This window comes from Ranitomeya variabilis, chromosome 2 (genome assembly GCF_051348905.1).
Source record: "Ranitomeya variabilis isolate aRanVar5 chromosome 2, aRanVar5.hap1, whole genome shotgun sequence".
Taxonomy (NCBI): Eukaryota; Metazoa; Chordata; class Amphibia; order Anura; family Dendrobatidae; genus Ranitomeya; species Ranitomeya variabilis.
Window position 1 is genome coordinate 49347128 of NC_135233.1, and position 14747 is coordinate 49361874.

General features: G+C 49.8%; 1 protein-coding gene across 1 annotated transcript in view; it reads right to left on the bottom strand.

Annotated features, from left to right (window-relative positions):
* Positions 1-14747, bottom strand: part of LRPPRC (leucine rich pentatricopeptide repeat containing) — a 172945-nt gene that overhangs the window by 144536 nt on the left and 13662 nt on the right. Inside the window, exons 7-11 of the mRNA XM_077282385.1 lie at positions 9939-10065; positions 8855-8990; positions 7841-7995; positions 6577-6682; positions 6256-6363 (exon numbers count right to left, since the gene is read on the bottom strand). Of these exons, the coding sequence (XP_077138500.1) occupies positions 6256-6363; positions 6577-6682; positions 7841-7995; positions 8855-8990; positions 9939-10065 (632 nt within the window). The remainder of the gene's footprint in view (positions 1-6255; positions 6364-6576; positions 6683-7840; positions 7996-8854; positions 8991-9938; positions 10066-14747) is intronic.

Here is a 14747-nt window from a genome sequence, read left to right on the forward strand (position 1 = left end):
TGATCTTCTTGATGACTCTCGGCAGTAAGGGAAGCCGGGAAAATATGTAAGGAAGCTAGAACTGATGCCACGAGTGAACGAGTGCATCTGCTCCGATGGCTGCCGGATCGTGGGACCGAGCTATGAAGTCTGGAACCTTGGAATTTAGCCGTGAGGCCATCAGATCCACGTCCGGGGTTCCCCAACGACAGCAGATCTGGTGGAAGATCTCCAGATGGAGAGACCACTCTCCGGAATCGAGACCTTGACGGCTGAGGAAGTCTGCCTCCCAATTTTCCACTCCCGGGATGTGAACCGCAGAAATCATTGAGCGGTTTTCCTCGGCCCAACGGAGAATGTGGCTTACCTCGGTCATGGCTGCCTTGCTGCGTGTTCCCCCCTGTCGGTTGATGTATGCCACCGCCGTGGCATTGTCGGACTGAATCCTGATGGGATGACCCACCAGGAAGGGATGGAATTGGAGAAGAGCCAACCTGATTGCCTGTATTTCCAGGATGTTGATGGGCAGGCGTGCTTCCTGAAGAGAATGAATCCTGATGGGATGACCCACCAGGAAGGGATGGAATTGGAGAAGAGCCAACCTGATTGCCTGTATTTCCAGGATGTTGATGGGCAGGCGTGCTTCCTGAAGAGAACAGCGGCTCTGAGCAGTGTGATGGTGGAACACCGCTCCCCAACCCAGAAGACAGGCATCTGTTGTCACAACTAGCCAATTTACTGGGAGAAAAGACAACCCTTGATTCAGGGAGGACTTCAAAGTCCACCACCTGAGGGACTGTCTGACTGGCTGGGGAAGGAGGAAACGACGATCGAGAGAGAACGGGTTCCTGTCCTACACAGCCAGGAGAGCATGTTGTAAGGGGAGGAGGTGTAGTTGAGCGAATGGGACCTCCTCCATAGCTGCTACCATCCTGCCGAGGACTCTCACACTGAAACGCAGAGAGTGAGTATGCGATTGGGAGAGCTGAGCTTCCCGCTGTAAGACAGATCTTTTCCGGAGGAAGAAGTACCAACCCCTGGAACGAGTCCAGTATCATTCCTAGAAAGGAAATTCGCTGAGCCGGTACTGGGGAAGATTTTTTGAAGTTTATCTTCCAACCCAGGCGAGAAAGAGTATCTATTGTGATGTTCACGGCCTCCGTAAAGGTGCGGAAAGAGGGGCCTTTGATGAGGATATCGTCTAGATACGGTAGCACCACCACACCTCGGGTATGAAGGATGGCCACGGCGGCTGCCATGACCTTGGTGAATACCCTGGAAGCGGTGGCGAGGCAGAAGGGCAAGGCAACGAATTGGAAGTGTTGTTCCTGAACTGCGAAGCGAAGGAACCTCTGGTGAGAAGGAAAAATTGGAATGTGGAGGTACGCGTCCTGGATGTCTATAGACACCAGGAACTCGCCTTTTTCCATGGAGGCGATAACAGAACGAAGCGATTCTATCCAGAACCGTCGCGCCCTGACGAATTTGTTCAGCAGTTTTAGGTCCAGCATGGGCCGTACTGTACCGTCCTTCTTTGGAACAATGAAGAGGTTTGAATAAAAACCTTGAAACCTTTCGCTTTGAGGGACTGAAATAATAACTCTGCCTTTTCTCAGAGAGCTTATAGCTTGGAAGAACTCTGATGCTTTTGCCCTGGGAGGAGAAGACAGGAAAAAATGATTTGGTGGAAGAGAGGAGAATTCTCTCTTGTATCCGGAGGACACTAGGTCGCGGACCCATTCGTCGTGAACGACCGAGAGCCACGCGTCGCTGCAGGAAAGCAGGCGGCCACCTACTTTGAGGGTGTCCTCCGGATACCGCAGGGAGTCATTGTGTGGGGGACCTGCCCGGTCTGGACCCCCTGGAATCTTGACTGCCTAGGCCTGCCTCTCCATGAGGGGGAAGGTTTGTAAGAGGTCTGGGGACCTCTATCCTACGTTGTGCCCAGCCGGTTCCGGAAGATGTGGAAGTAGAGGACCAATTTGAGTTGAAACGGAAAAAAAAAAAAAAAAAAATCGGGACCGAGCCTGCTGCTGCTGGTTCCGAAAGGGCCTCTGTTGTGGAAGAAATTTACTCTTCCCTCCAGTGGCGTCGGAAATTAATTGGTCGAGCTTTTCGCCAAAAAGGTGACCGCTCTGATATGGAAGAGAAGTCAATGACTTTTTGGAAGCAGAATCCGCACGCCAGTCCCTGAGCCATAAGTACCTCCGGATGGTGATGGTGTTTGCTGCTGCTTGAGAAGCACAGTTAGCAGCATCTAGGGACGCGGTCACTACAAAATCTCCAGCTCTAGATATCTGAGTAGCAAGGTCTGCTATCCCGGGGGGGGGGGAAGATTGGTATCCAGTACTGCTGAAGACAAGACCTCAGCCCAGTGGGTCATAGCTTTAGCCACCCACGTAGCGGCAAAAGATGGAAAGAGTGCGGCTGCTGAGGCTTCAAAGGCTGAACGTGCCATATTGTCGATCTCACGATCGGTTGGATTTTTAATCGAGGCGCCCCCCGAAGAGGATAAAACAGATTTAGTAGCCAGGCGCGATACCGGAGGATCAACCGGGGGAGACTGCGACCAATCCTTTCTTAGATCCTGGGCAAAGGGATATTTTGACTCCATGGGCTTCTGCCCTGTGAATCGTTTATCTGGACGGATCCTGTGAGATTCAACGATTTCCTTAAATTCGGGATGAGTGGCGAACACTGAGCTCGCTTGGTCCTCTTAAAGGACACGGCATGATCCATTTTAGATAAGGGTTCCTCATCAAGCTTCAAAGCCTTATTCACTGACTCAGAGTCGAGAGTCTCCTGATCGTGATGAAATTCCTGATCTAGGGACGTTTCAGAATCGTCCTCTGAAACAGGTTCTCTGCTAGCCCCGATAGAAGGGGAGTGAGAAATGGAGCTCTCAGAACCTGAAAACCGTTGATGGTCTGGGGAAATGGCATGAGTCCTTTTCCTGGAAGAGTGAGAACTCCTTGGCAATGTACGACCCCTGGAGTACGAGGGGTACTGACGATCGGAAGCGTCGTCCGAAATAGTGCCCTGGTTAGAGGAAGGGTCTCGGAACGAGTCTAACGCTTTTGCCAGGGATGCCATAGACCTGGTAAGGGAGGTAGCCCACTCAGGGGGACTAGGCTCACTGGGTTCAGTATCAGTAACAGGTGGTCCCTGAGCAGTCACCGGTTCACAAGCTGTGCACAATGCAGTATTGTGACCCCGGGGTAATGATACCTTACAAGAGGTACATGCAGCGAAGAACACAGTGTGGGTTTTCCCAGACTTTTTGTGAGGCTTTGATTGAGACATAGCGTAGCCTTGAGGAGAGCGCTTACTAGCAGACGAAGGGTTAAGCTACGTTTCTGCAGCTTACCCAGGTCCTGTGTCTTGAGTCCCCAGGGGAGGTCTGCAGTGTATGCCCAGAAATCGCTAGTCCTGAAGGCTGTGATTCAAAAGGCTGGAGTAACACTGCAGCATCAGCCCTGTGGGTGTCCCAAGTTGGCCGCCGAGATCAGGAAGTGAGAGCGCTTCTCAGGGAACGAGAAGCGCCAGAAAGAGTGGGCGGCGGTAACTGCTGGTGGGCGTGGCCAAAACTCCGGCCTGTATGAAGGGGAAAAGCCAGGGGCTAAATTTTGCGGCCTGCAGCGCCGCGACCACTATTAGCGCCATCCTTAAGCCACACTCCTTCATTGAATTGCCGCACTGCGGACCACCCACGGACCTGGGCTTTAAGGTGCGGACCTCCCATACCCCGGGGACCAGGACCCCCCCAGCGCCTCGGCCCCCGCAGTGTACTCACGGTAGATGCGGTGGGCCGGTGCTCAATCCACCGTCGCCATAGTCAGGGAGGGGGTGGAGAGCTTCTGCCGCCTTGCGTCATCTTATATATCAGTGGTGATGCAGAGGGGGGCTGCACGGACGCCATAGATATTATGTCCGGCTATGCACCTGGCTCCAGGAGAGGTAGATGGAGGGCTACTCCATGTGGTTGCCTGCTATGGAGGGGGGAGATCGGAACGCGAAGGAACCGTCGCCCGTAAGGTACCGTCGCCCGTAAGGTGAGCTCAGGGCTGGCATCCAACGTTGCAGGAAAGGATACGGGAGGGACGCTCCACGTACTTGCCTGTTGATGATTCGGGGGAGATCGGAACTTAGAAAGGATCCGTCGCCCCCATTCGCTCCGTTAAGGGAAAAAATAGAATAAAAAGTAAAAAACTGAAATAAAAACGGTGGGGTGTGAAAGCAGACCCAAGAGCCTCCTACAGACACTAAGCAAGAACTGGTTCACTTGGAGCCAGCAGGAGGGTGTATACTGCAGGGGAGGAGCTGAGAGCCAGCAGGAGGGTGTATACTGCAGGGGAGGAGCTTAGAGCCAGCAGGAGGGTGTATACTGCAGGGGAGGAGCTGAGAGCCAGCAGGAGGGTGTATACTGCAGGGGAGGAGCTGAGAGCCAGCAGGAGGGTGTATACTGCAGGGGAGGAGCCGAGAGCCAGCAGGAGGGTGTATACTGCAGGGGAGGAGCTGAGAGCCAGCAGGAGGGTGTATACTGCAGGGGAGGAGCTGAGAGCCAGCAGGAGGGTGTATACTGCAGGGGAGGAGCTGAGAGCCAGCAGGAGGGTGTATACTGCAGGGGAGGAGCTGAGAGCCAGCAGGAGGGTGTATACTGCAGGGGAGGAGCTGAGAGCCAGCTGGAGGGTGTATACTGCAGGGGAGGAGCTATTCTGTGTTTACTTAGTGTCCTCCTAGTGGCAGCAGCATAACACCCATGGTCCTGTGTCCCCCAATGAGGCGTAGGAGAAAAGAAAGATTAAAAAAAGAAACAAAAGAACGTGGAACTGAAGGACGACCATTTACTTTAGGCCTCTGGTTAACTTTCAAGGAATAACTTTCTAGAAAGAAGCTTTCACAACTTGTTCCGAGATTTATAGCCTTGGACAATTAGGGAATACTTGCTTCAAACTTCACTCCCGAGCACTAATGCCAATGTATATTTTAGCTGAAATTGCAACAAGACTAAATAAGCTAAAAGCATTTTTTATTTTTTTTTTACGCCTTTTCCATTTTTTGTTGCATTTTGTTTGTCACCCGGTGTCACGCTAACAATTCCCCATTTCAGTCTGCGGTACATTATACAGCGTGATAAGATGGAAAAATACTTTTTTTTTTTTTTTGTTTCCCCAAGGGTAAACTACTTCTGTTAAAAGCATCTTTTTTATGCGATTACACTGTGCGAAATACCGCTAATACTACTCAAAGAATTAATATACCCGTTCTTTAAATCGGAAGAGGGAGGCGGAGGAACCATATTTGTTTCAATTTGGACCCATTCTAATAGTGTCCCACGTGTAAAACAGGAAAGTGTTGTAAACGCTTTAGGACCACTTAAGGTTCCATAAGGGATTTTTATATATTTTCAGTCTTTTTAGGTCAATCGCACATTTGGTAGAAAACGTCTGCAAGATGTCTTGATTGCTATAGTCAACGCTTCTATCATACTTAATTGTGAAATTGACAATTTAGAATAAACTTTTAAAGGGCTAGACTTGTTTGAAACAAAAGGACTAGTGCATTCCTGTTCAGAACAGGTTTTCCCGACCAGAACTTCAAGTTTATATTTGCCATAACATGTGGAATATCTGCCAAAATTATGATAAAATCGAGTCTATGAACTTCATCAATCCAATATTTTGCAAAAAAAACAAATATTTTTTATTTCTTCAATGCTTAAAAAATAAAGCAACTTTTCTAAATGTCTTGATTTAAAAAACATCCTGTTTTGTGTCTACAGCTTCTTTTCAGGCATTGCGTCTCCATGGTGACAGACTACATAGACGACCTGTAGTCAGACCTTGAAGTCATTGCTGCAATATGTTCCTTTCATCCCCCCTTTTCTTGACAATACAGATACTAGAGGTACTAGAGGTAGAGATACTACTGAGACAAATAGAACTTTTTGCATCGAAACACTTAGCTTTACACAGGAGCTGTATACACTAAACAGTAGGATATATTCAGCATTATTTGCAAATTATTTTAATAAAAAACATCTCTATGAAAAAGTCACATGCTTTTTAAATGTAAAAGGTAAAAAGTTGAGCAAAACCACAGTCAACTCGGGATGGGTATTGCATAGCAGAAATTACCATGTAGTCAGGATATAATGAGCAGGACCACCTTCAGACTTTTGCGAGGACTGTAAATTGTTACTTGCATCTAACATGGCGAACATACGGCGAGCGATATTATCGAATAATATGTCAGAGTCAGAAATAAAGAGCAAACCTTGCAGGTCGTTCCTGTTGCGCAACTGACTGAGCACAGGCCGGAAAAAGCGAGATCTGAGAGGTATCCCATCATCCTTCATAGTCTTCATGAGCGCGTCCGACAAGTCTAAAAAGGAAACCAACAAAAAAAAATGAATAAATATCCCCATGCATGAAAGCTAATTCCTAATCCAGTTATCAAAAATCCACAATTTTAAGTAAGTGACGAGAATCCCAAGTTATCTTCATGAATGGATGAGGAAACAGTGATGAGGAGACGCAAGAAAGTAGGAGGGACGAGGCCAAGAGAAGGCATGGAGGATCAGACACAAGTAAGTACCTTTATTAGAACTTCTCAAAGCACATAGCAACAGGAACTCCATGGGCTGTTTGTGCATATCTGCCGCCTGAAGCTGCTCCGCACACTTCTTCAGAATGCTGACCGGCTAACAAGAAAGAAACAAAAATAAAAAATAAAAATATGGATAGATTGAAGGGGCCCAAGAGAGCGAAAGCGCAGAGGGAGCGGGGCCCAAGAGAGCGAAAGCGCAGAGGGAGCGGGGCCCAAGAGAGAAAGCTCAGAGGGACGGGGCCCAAGAGAGCGAAAGCGCAGGGGGACGAGGCAAAATAGAAGGTATGGAGGAAGAAAGGGAGAGGTAACTAGCAAGCAGGGAGTAGATATATCTTAGCAATACAAAAATACTTCAATTTCCCACTTTTTGATAGAACAATAGAAAGAAAAAAGTAAAAATGAAGAATAAAAAAGCAGGGAGGAAAAATAGAGAGCAAAGGGGAGACAAGAGGGGTAGAGATAAAAGGAGAGTGAGCAGGGGCAGATATAACATTTTAGAAATGCCAAAATAATTTGGATTCATTTTTTTTTTCCCCATTTCAAATAGTGAAAAGCATACGCCATCATCCTCCTTGGGAGAGGAACATTTCTATCCCAAGAGCCATGTCCTACATGTAAGGCCTCTTTCACACTTCCGTCTTTGTAGACCCGTCGAGATCGTTTTTTGAGAAAACAGGATCCTGCATGCATTTTCTCATAGAGTTGTATAAGGCTGCTTTCACACTAGCGTCGGTACGGGGCCGTCGTGCAGCGTCGGCCCGACGTACCGACGCATACTGTGAAAAAAATGCCCGACGTGGGCAGCGGGAGTAGTCTTACGACGCTTCCGCTGCCCCATTGTAAGGTCCGGGGAGGAGGGGGCGGAGTTTCGGCCGCGCATGCGAAAATGGCGGTCTCGACGCACAAAAAAACGTTACATGTAACTTTTTTTGTGGCGGCAGTTCGCCAAAACACGACGCAACCGTCGCACGACGGTTGCGACGTGTCGCAATGCGTCGCTAATAAAAATCTATGGAGAAAAAAACGCATCCTGCGGGCAACTTTGCAGGATGCGTTTTTTCTCCACAACGACGCATTGCGACGTGCAGTGCCCGACGCTAGTGTGGAAGTAGCCTAACGCATCCGTCAAAACACTGGATGCGTTACACACGTTTTTCACTATTTGCACGACGTCCGTCGATACGTCACAACAACACATTACGACGCCCGCCAGCAGACGGAAGTGTAAAATAGGCCTAAGCAGGAAACGTACCATTTTTAAATTAACACAGTGACGGAGGAAGAAATCGCCAGGCTGACTCTCGGCATTTGCATCTGCGGGTTTCCAAGCATTTAGCTGCTGTGCGACCTTCAGAGCGGCATCTTCATAGCCTTGAGTCAATAGTGTCAAGCAGAGATTGATGATATCTACACAAGGAAAGAAACAGGAACATGAGCATCTACAGCAGTGTTTCCCCCAAAAGGTCATGTTTTCAGGATTTCCTTAGAACTGCACAGGTGATGGAAGTATCATCAAGGCATCAGGAAATCACGGACATGTGCAACACTATGGAAATCCTGAAAACATGACATGTTGGGGACCGCGAGGGCCGGAGTTTCGGGAAACACCGGTCCACATAGTACAAAAGACATAACGCAGTTAGCTTTTCCCCTGTCCTAGGAATATAATTCATAAAGGGATTCCTTCTTGTACTTCTATACACTGATACCAAGTAGGCTTTGTAACGCCTTATCTGAGCACGTTCGCATATCACTATTCCCTGCCTCCCACCCTCACTGTAAATCACTTTGCATATGCTTTCCTCCCAAACTAAAGACTATTTGATCTGCCCTCTCTGAAAACTTAGATGCTTTCCCCTCTTCTCCGCTCTTTAACCTGTTCTGTACAATCTGTACAACCTCTTTCCCCTCCCCAATTCAATCTATAACAATGAAAGCTATACAGCAAGGAGTAGCGTCCTGTTGGATCGATGTAATAAGCAGCAGTACAACCAGAGTTGTGAAGGAGTTGCACAGAATCTACAGCAAGAAAATAGTTTTGTTTCTTATTTCGTTTTTTGAACGAAGACCATTTACGAAAGCAACACAAAGAATGTCAGGGTAAAAAGGTATTCATACACTTCAAAGAAACTGAAGCATCACATAACTTTAGATCCATGGTGGAAGACCTGACACTTAACACCCCATTACGTAACAGTTTTAGAGTTTCAAGCGGTGTATAATATTACAGGATTCATATGGCACGGAAATAAATGAGTGATACTACCTTGTGAGAAGCTTATACAATTTGGCATGTGTTCAAGCACATCAGGAACATAGTGAGAGTGCCCGGACTTTGCCAGCGCCAGAATAACCGAAGTTAATTGCTTCTGTGGCATATTCACTTCACTGTCATTCAAAACCTTTAAATAAAGTAAAGCAAGTGGGAAATTAGAGCAAATACTTTCCCCCTCCCCCAAAAAAAACCTCTGAAATTCCCTAACATAAATCCAACATCTTCATACATAAACCAGGTGTTCATTATATTGGTCTTTTTCGGGTCGGTTTTCTCCCGGAACCCACCTGAAAAAGCGTCGCAAAAAGTGAACTTAATGCACAGTAATGTCAAAACGACACTGTTGTGCACAAGTTTTACCACTTCTTTTAACAACTTCACGGTGTGAAAACTGTAAAACCATTAAAAGAAGGAATGTGCTCATTTTTTTGGCAGCTTTGATTTGAAGCCACCCGTTTTCTGTAATAGTAAAAAATTGCCATAAAAGCGACAACAAAAACACCACTGGAGCGGCTTCAGGAAAATAAAAGGCCGGCTTTTTACGCAAGAGGCTTTGTGAAAAAAAAAAAAAAAAAAAAGACTCCGGCGGATCAGTTGTCGGATAAAAGAATGGAACAAAAAGATTGGCAGGTTCCTCATCCAGTGGCCACATGAGTAGCCCACGGCTGCCGGACCCGAGACCTGTGAACATCCCACTACCAGAGACCTTCCTGTGCCTCTTTTGATTAGTGATATCCATTAATCACAAGAAGCGCCAGGGACGATGCAGGTAGCACCTCTTCAGAATAAACATGGCCCATTTATCAACTGACCGTTGCAGCTTCCCTAACCCCCTGCGATCTGTCGTCACCAGATCCTCCATGCGGTCACTCTTTTTAGTGTTACAGGACCTCTCCTGGCAGAGCAGGAGCAGTTTTCTGCAGTGGTTTTCTGCTCTAGTTAATAGGGGGGATAAAGGTGGGACCCCAATCTGTGATACTCATGCCCTAATAGAACATATGCAATGTCTGTGTAAGGCATTTTGCTGATGAAACAATAAACGCGGCATAAAACCGTACAGAGCTGCAATATGTACCTGTCTGATATTCTCAATATCGCCACTCTCAGCATACGCGTTTAATAATGCAACGTATGTGCTCCATCGCGGCTCGATCCCAGCGCTCTGCATGATCGATGGGACGTTCCTCGCACTTTCCATGTCACTGCAATACAGCAAAAGGATTGTTATACAGACCAGTACATACATCAGGCGCCTCAAGGAGCGTCTAACCGCGAATATCATGAGTAGTATGGATAGTAGCCGTGGTGAAAAAAGGAGATTTTTGTGTACTCACCGTAAAATCTTTTTCTCCGAGTCATCATTGGGGGACACAGGACGAATGGGTGTTATGCTGCTGCCACCAGGAGGACACTAAGTTAAACACACACAAAAGATTAACTCCTCCCCTGCAGTATACACCCACAGGCTGGACAATCCAGAGCCAGTTCGGTAACAAAGCAGTAGGAGTAAACCAGTTAACAAACAGAAAACATGTCATAGTCAAAACACAGACTGAAAAGAACAATTGAGCCAACTAGGCTAACAGGGAGGGTGCTGTGTCCCCCAATGATGACTCGGAGAAAAAGATTTTACGGTGAGTACACAAAAATCTCCTTTTCTCCTACGTATCATTGGGGGACACAGGACGAATGGGACGTCCCAAAGCAGTCCCTGGGTGGGTCACCAGAAGTTATAAATGCTGTGCGAGCCTACAAACTACAGATGAGACACCGCCGCTTGTAGGATTCGCCTACCGACGGAAGCGTCTGCCGAAGCCTGAAAGTGCACATGGTAGTGTTTCGTGAACGTATGTAGACTGGACCATGTAGCAGCCTTGCAGACCTGTGCTGCCGATGCCTGGTGCCGGATGGCCCAGGACGCGCCGACTGACCGGGTAGAATGAGCCTTGATCCCCGGAGGTGCGGCGTGACCCTTGACACGGTAGGACTCTTGGATGGCGGAACGAATCCACTTGGCAATGGAGGCCTTGGAAGCGGGTAGTCCCTTCCGTGGCCCCTCCGGAAGAACGAACAAGGCGTCTGACTTACGGAGAGACGCAGTCCTGGAGACGTAACGTCTGAGACCCCTCACTAAGTCCAGAGTGTGGAGCGCCCTTTCCGTGCGGTGGGAAGGAGCAGGGCACAGTGAGGGAAGGACAATCTCCTCATTAAGATGGAAGGAGGAAACAACCTTCGGAAGAAAAGTCGGACATGTCCGCAGAACCACCTTGTCCTGGTGGAACACGAGGAAAGGAGGTCGGCACGACAGAGCTGCCAGCTCAGAGACACGTCTAATAGACGTGACAGCCACGAGGAAAGCAATCTTCCAAGACAAGAACAGCAAAGACACTTCATGCAAGGGCTCAAAGGGGGGCTCTTGAAGAGCACAGAGAACTAGGTTCAGTTCCCATGGTTCCAAGGGCATCCTATAAGGCGGAACCATATGAGAAACACCCTGGATGAAGGTCTTGACCTGCAATCTGTTTGCAATCTTTCTCTGAAAAAGAACCGAGAGAGCAGAAATTTGGCCCTTAAGAGAGCTGAGAGCAAGACCCAAGTCTACGCCTGATTGGAGGAATTCCAAAATGTGAGGGATAGAAAAACGGAGGGGGAAACGTCCCCGCTTCCTGCACCAGGCGAAGTATGCCTTCCAGGCGCGGTGGTAGATGCGCATAGAAGAAGGCTTGCGTGCGCGGAGCATGGTAGATATCACCGTCTGGGGCAACCCCTTCTGCCTCAGTACCCAGGACTCAACGGCCACACCGTTAAACACAGGGCCTCTGAGTTCGGGTGGTAAATGGGCCCTTGAGACAGGAGGTCTGCGCGACTCGGCAGCCTCCAAGGTACGTCTGAGACCAGTTGAACCATCTCGGCATACCATGTCCTGCGCGGCCAGTCCGGAGCGATGAGAATTACTGGGATCCGTTCTGCCTTGATCTTCCTGATCACCTTTGTCAGAAGAGGAATTGGGGGAAAGATGTATGGGAGTCTGAAACCCTGCCATGAGAGGACGAGAGCGTCGGCTCCGAAGGCTGAGGGGTCGTGGGACCTGGCCATGAAGACGGGAACCTGGCAATTGAGGCGAGATGCCATTAGGTCCACGTCCGGGGTCCCCCATCGAGAACATATCTGGCGAAAGATTGCGGGGTGGAGAGACCACTCTCCGGGATCGAGGCTGTGGCGACTGAGAAAGTCCGCTTCCCAGTTTTCCACGCCTGGGATGAAAACTGCTGATAGTATGGAATGATGTGACTCGGCCCAGCGGAGAATTAGCGTCACCTCGACCATGGCCGCCTTGCTGCGAGTGCCCCCTTGGCGGTTGATGTAGGCTACCGCAGTGGCGTTGTCGGACTGGACTCTGACCGCACGGCCGGAGAGGAACGGCTGAAAATGATGGAGAGCCAGTCTGATTGCCCGAATCTCTAGGATATTGATGGGCAGCTGGGACTCCTGCGGAGACCAGCGACCCTGCGTCGAGTGGCGCTGGAACACTGCACCCCAGCCGAAGAGACTGGCGTCCGTTGTGACAACCAGCCAGTGCACCGGAAGGAAAGACTTCCCCCGAGTCAGGGAGGACCTCTTGGTCCACCACCTGAGGGACTGTCTGACTGGGCGAGAGAGAAGGAGACGGCGGTCGAGCGAGGCGGGATTCCTGTCCCATACTGCCAGAATGGCGTGTTGTAAGGGACGGAGGTGAAAAACCGCAAAGGGCACTGCCTCCATTGCCGCCACCATCCTGCCGAGTACCCTCATGGAGAAGCGTAGGGAGTGAGAGCGAGGTTGAGTAAGCTTCCGGACTTCTCTCTGTAGAGTGGATACCTTTTCCGGAGGCAAAAGTACTAGACCCTGAGAGGAGTCTAAGATCATTCCCAGGTAGGATATGGTTTGGGCCGGGACTGGGGAAGATTTTTTGAAATTGATTTTCCAGCCCAGGCGCAAAAAGGTATCTATAGTGACGTCTACCGCTTCTGCACAGGACCGGAAAGAGGGGCCTTTTATGAGAATGTCGTCCAAGTAGGGCAACACCACTATGCCTCGAGCATGTAGAATGGCCACGGCAGCTGCCATGACCTTGGTGAACACCCGAGGAGCAGTGGCCAGCCCGAAAGGTAGGGCGACAAACTGAAAGTGGTGCCCCTGGACCGCGAAGCGGAGGAAGCGCTGATGAGACGGTAGAATGGGGATGTGCAGGTAAGCGTCTTGAACATCTAGAGATGCAAGAAACTCGCCCTCTTCCAGAGAGGCAATTACCGAGCGGAGGGACTCCATACGGAATTGACGTACACGGACGTACTTGTTGAGGAGCTTGAGGTCCAATATTGGACGTACTGAGCCGTCCTTCTTTGGTACAATGAAAAGATTGGAATAGAAACCTTGGTACCTCTCGTTCTGAGGTACCGGGATGATGACCCCGTCTTCCCATAGCGATCTTATGGCCTGAAAATACTGACGGACCCTTGCTCTGGGAGGAGGGGACTGGAAGAAACGAGATGGGGGAAGAGAGACAAACTCGATCTTGTAACCGAAGGATACCAGTTCGCGGACCCATCGGTCGGGAACTACCGAGAGCCACGCGTCCCGAAAGAAGAGTAGGCGGCCGCCAACTCTGTCGGTGTCCTTTGGCGTCTGCCAAGAGTCATTGAGGTGGGGACCTGTTAGGTCTGGGCCCCCTGGATCCCTGTTGTCTGGGTCTGCCTCTCCAAGAGGGAGAAGGTTTGTAAGAGGGCTGGGAGGTTCTGTCCTTGCGCTGACCTCTCCCGGCGCCAGGTGGCGCGGAGGAAGGATTGGACCAATTGGAGCCGAAACGGAAATATCGACCTCGGCCCTGTTGGTTGCGAAAGGGGCGAAAAGTCCGTTGCTGGGGAAGGAATTTGCTCTTTCCCCCTGTGGAGTCTGCAATTATTTTATCTAGTTTGTCCCCAAAAAGGCGTTCGCCCTGGTATGGAAGGGACGTGAGAGATTTTTTGGATCCTGAGTCCGCTTTCCAGTCCCTGAGCCAAAGGGACCTGCGGATCGTGACAGCATTGGCCGCTGCCTGTGAGGCACAGTTGGCCGCGTCTAAGGATGCGGAAACTACAAAGTCCCCCGCTCTGGCAATCTGAGTGGCCAGGTGAGAAACCTCGGGGGGTAAGTCGGCGTGTAGTGCTGTAGAGGCTAAAGACTCGGCCCAATGGGTCATGGCTTTTGCAACCCATGTGGCGGCAAAAGAAGGGAAGAGAGAAGCCGAGGAAGCTTCAAAAGCCGAGCGAGCCATCTGATCAATTTGTCTATCAGTGGGATGCTTGATGGACGCGCCCTCGGAGGAGGATAGAACCGCCTTGGTGGCTAGCCGCGATACTGGCGGGTCCACGGAGGGTGACTGAGACCACTCCTTAGCAAGGTCCTGAGCAAACGGATACTTCGATAGCATAGCCTTCTGACCTGAGAAGCGTTTATCCGGACGGACTCTGTGGAGATCGACAATGTCCTTGAATTGAGGATGCGTAGGAAAAAATCTATGAGCCTTTGTGGTTCGCCCGAATGACACGGGATGAACCGCCTTGGACGGGGTTTCCTCCTCTAACTGTAGCGTCTGACTTACAGAGTCTATGAGAGAATCTAGGGTCTCTTGGTCGTGACGATACTCTGGGGAACAGGACACGCTGGATGCGTCGTCCAGAAAAGATTCCCTGCTATGAGTCGGGGATGAGTGGCGAGAGACTTCGCTCTCTGATCCGGAGGGCTGATCACGGACCGGAGATATTACCCTGGACCTCTTTTTAGATGAGTGAGGGCTTCTGGAAGCGGTACGACCTCTAGGCCGAGAGGGGTTCTTAGGCCGCGTTACATCATCCGTGGAAGCGCC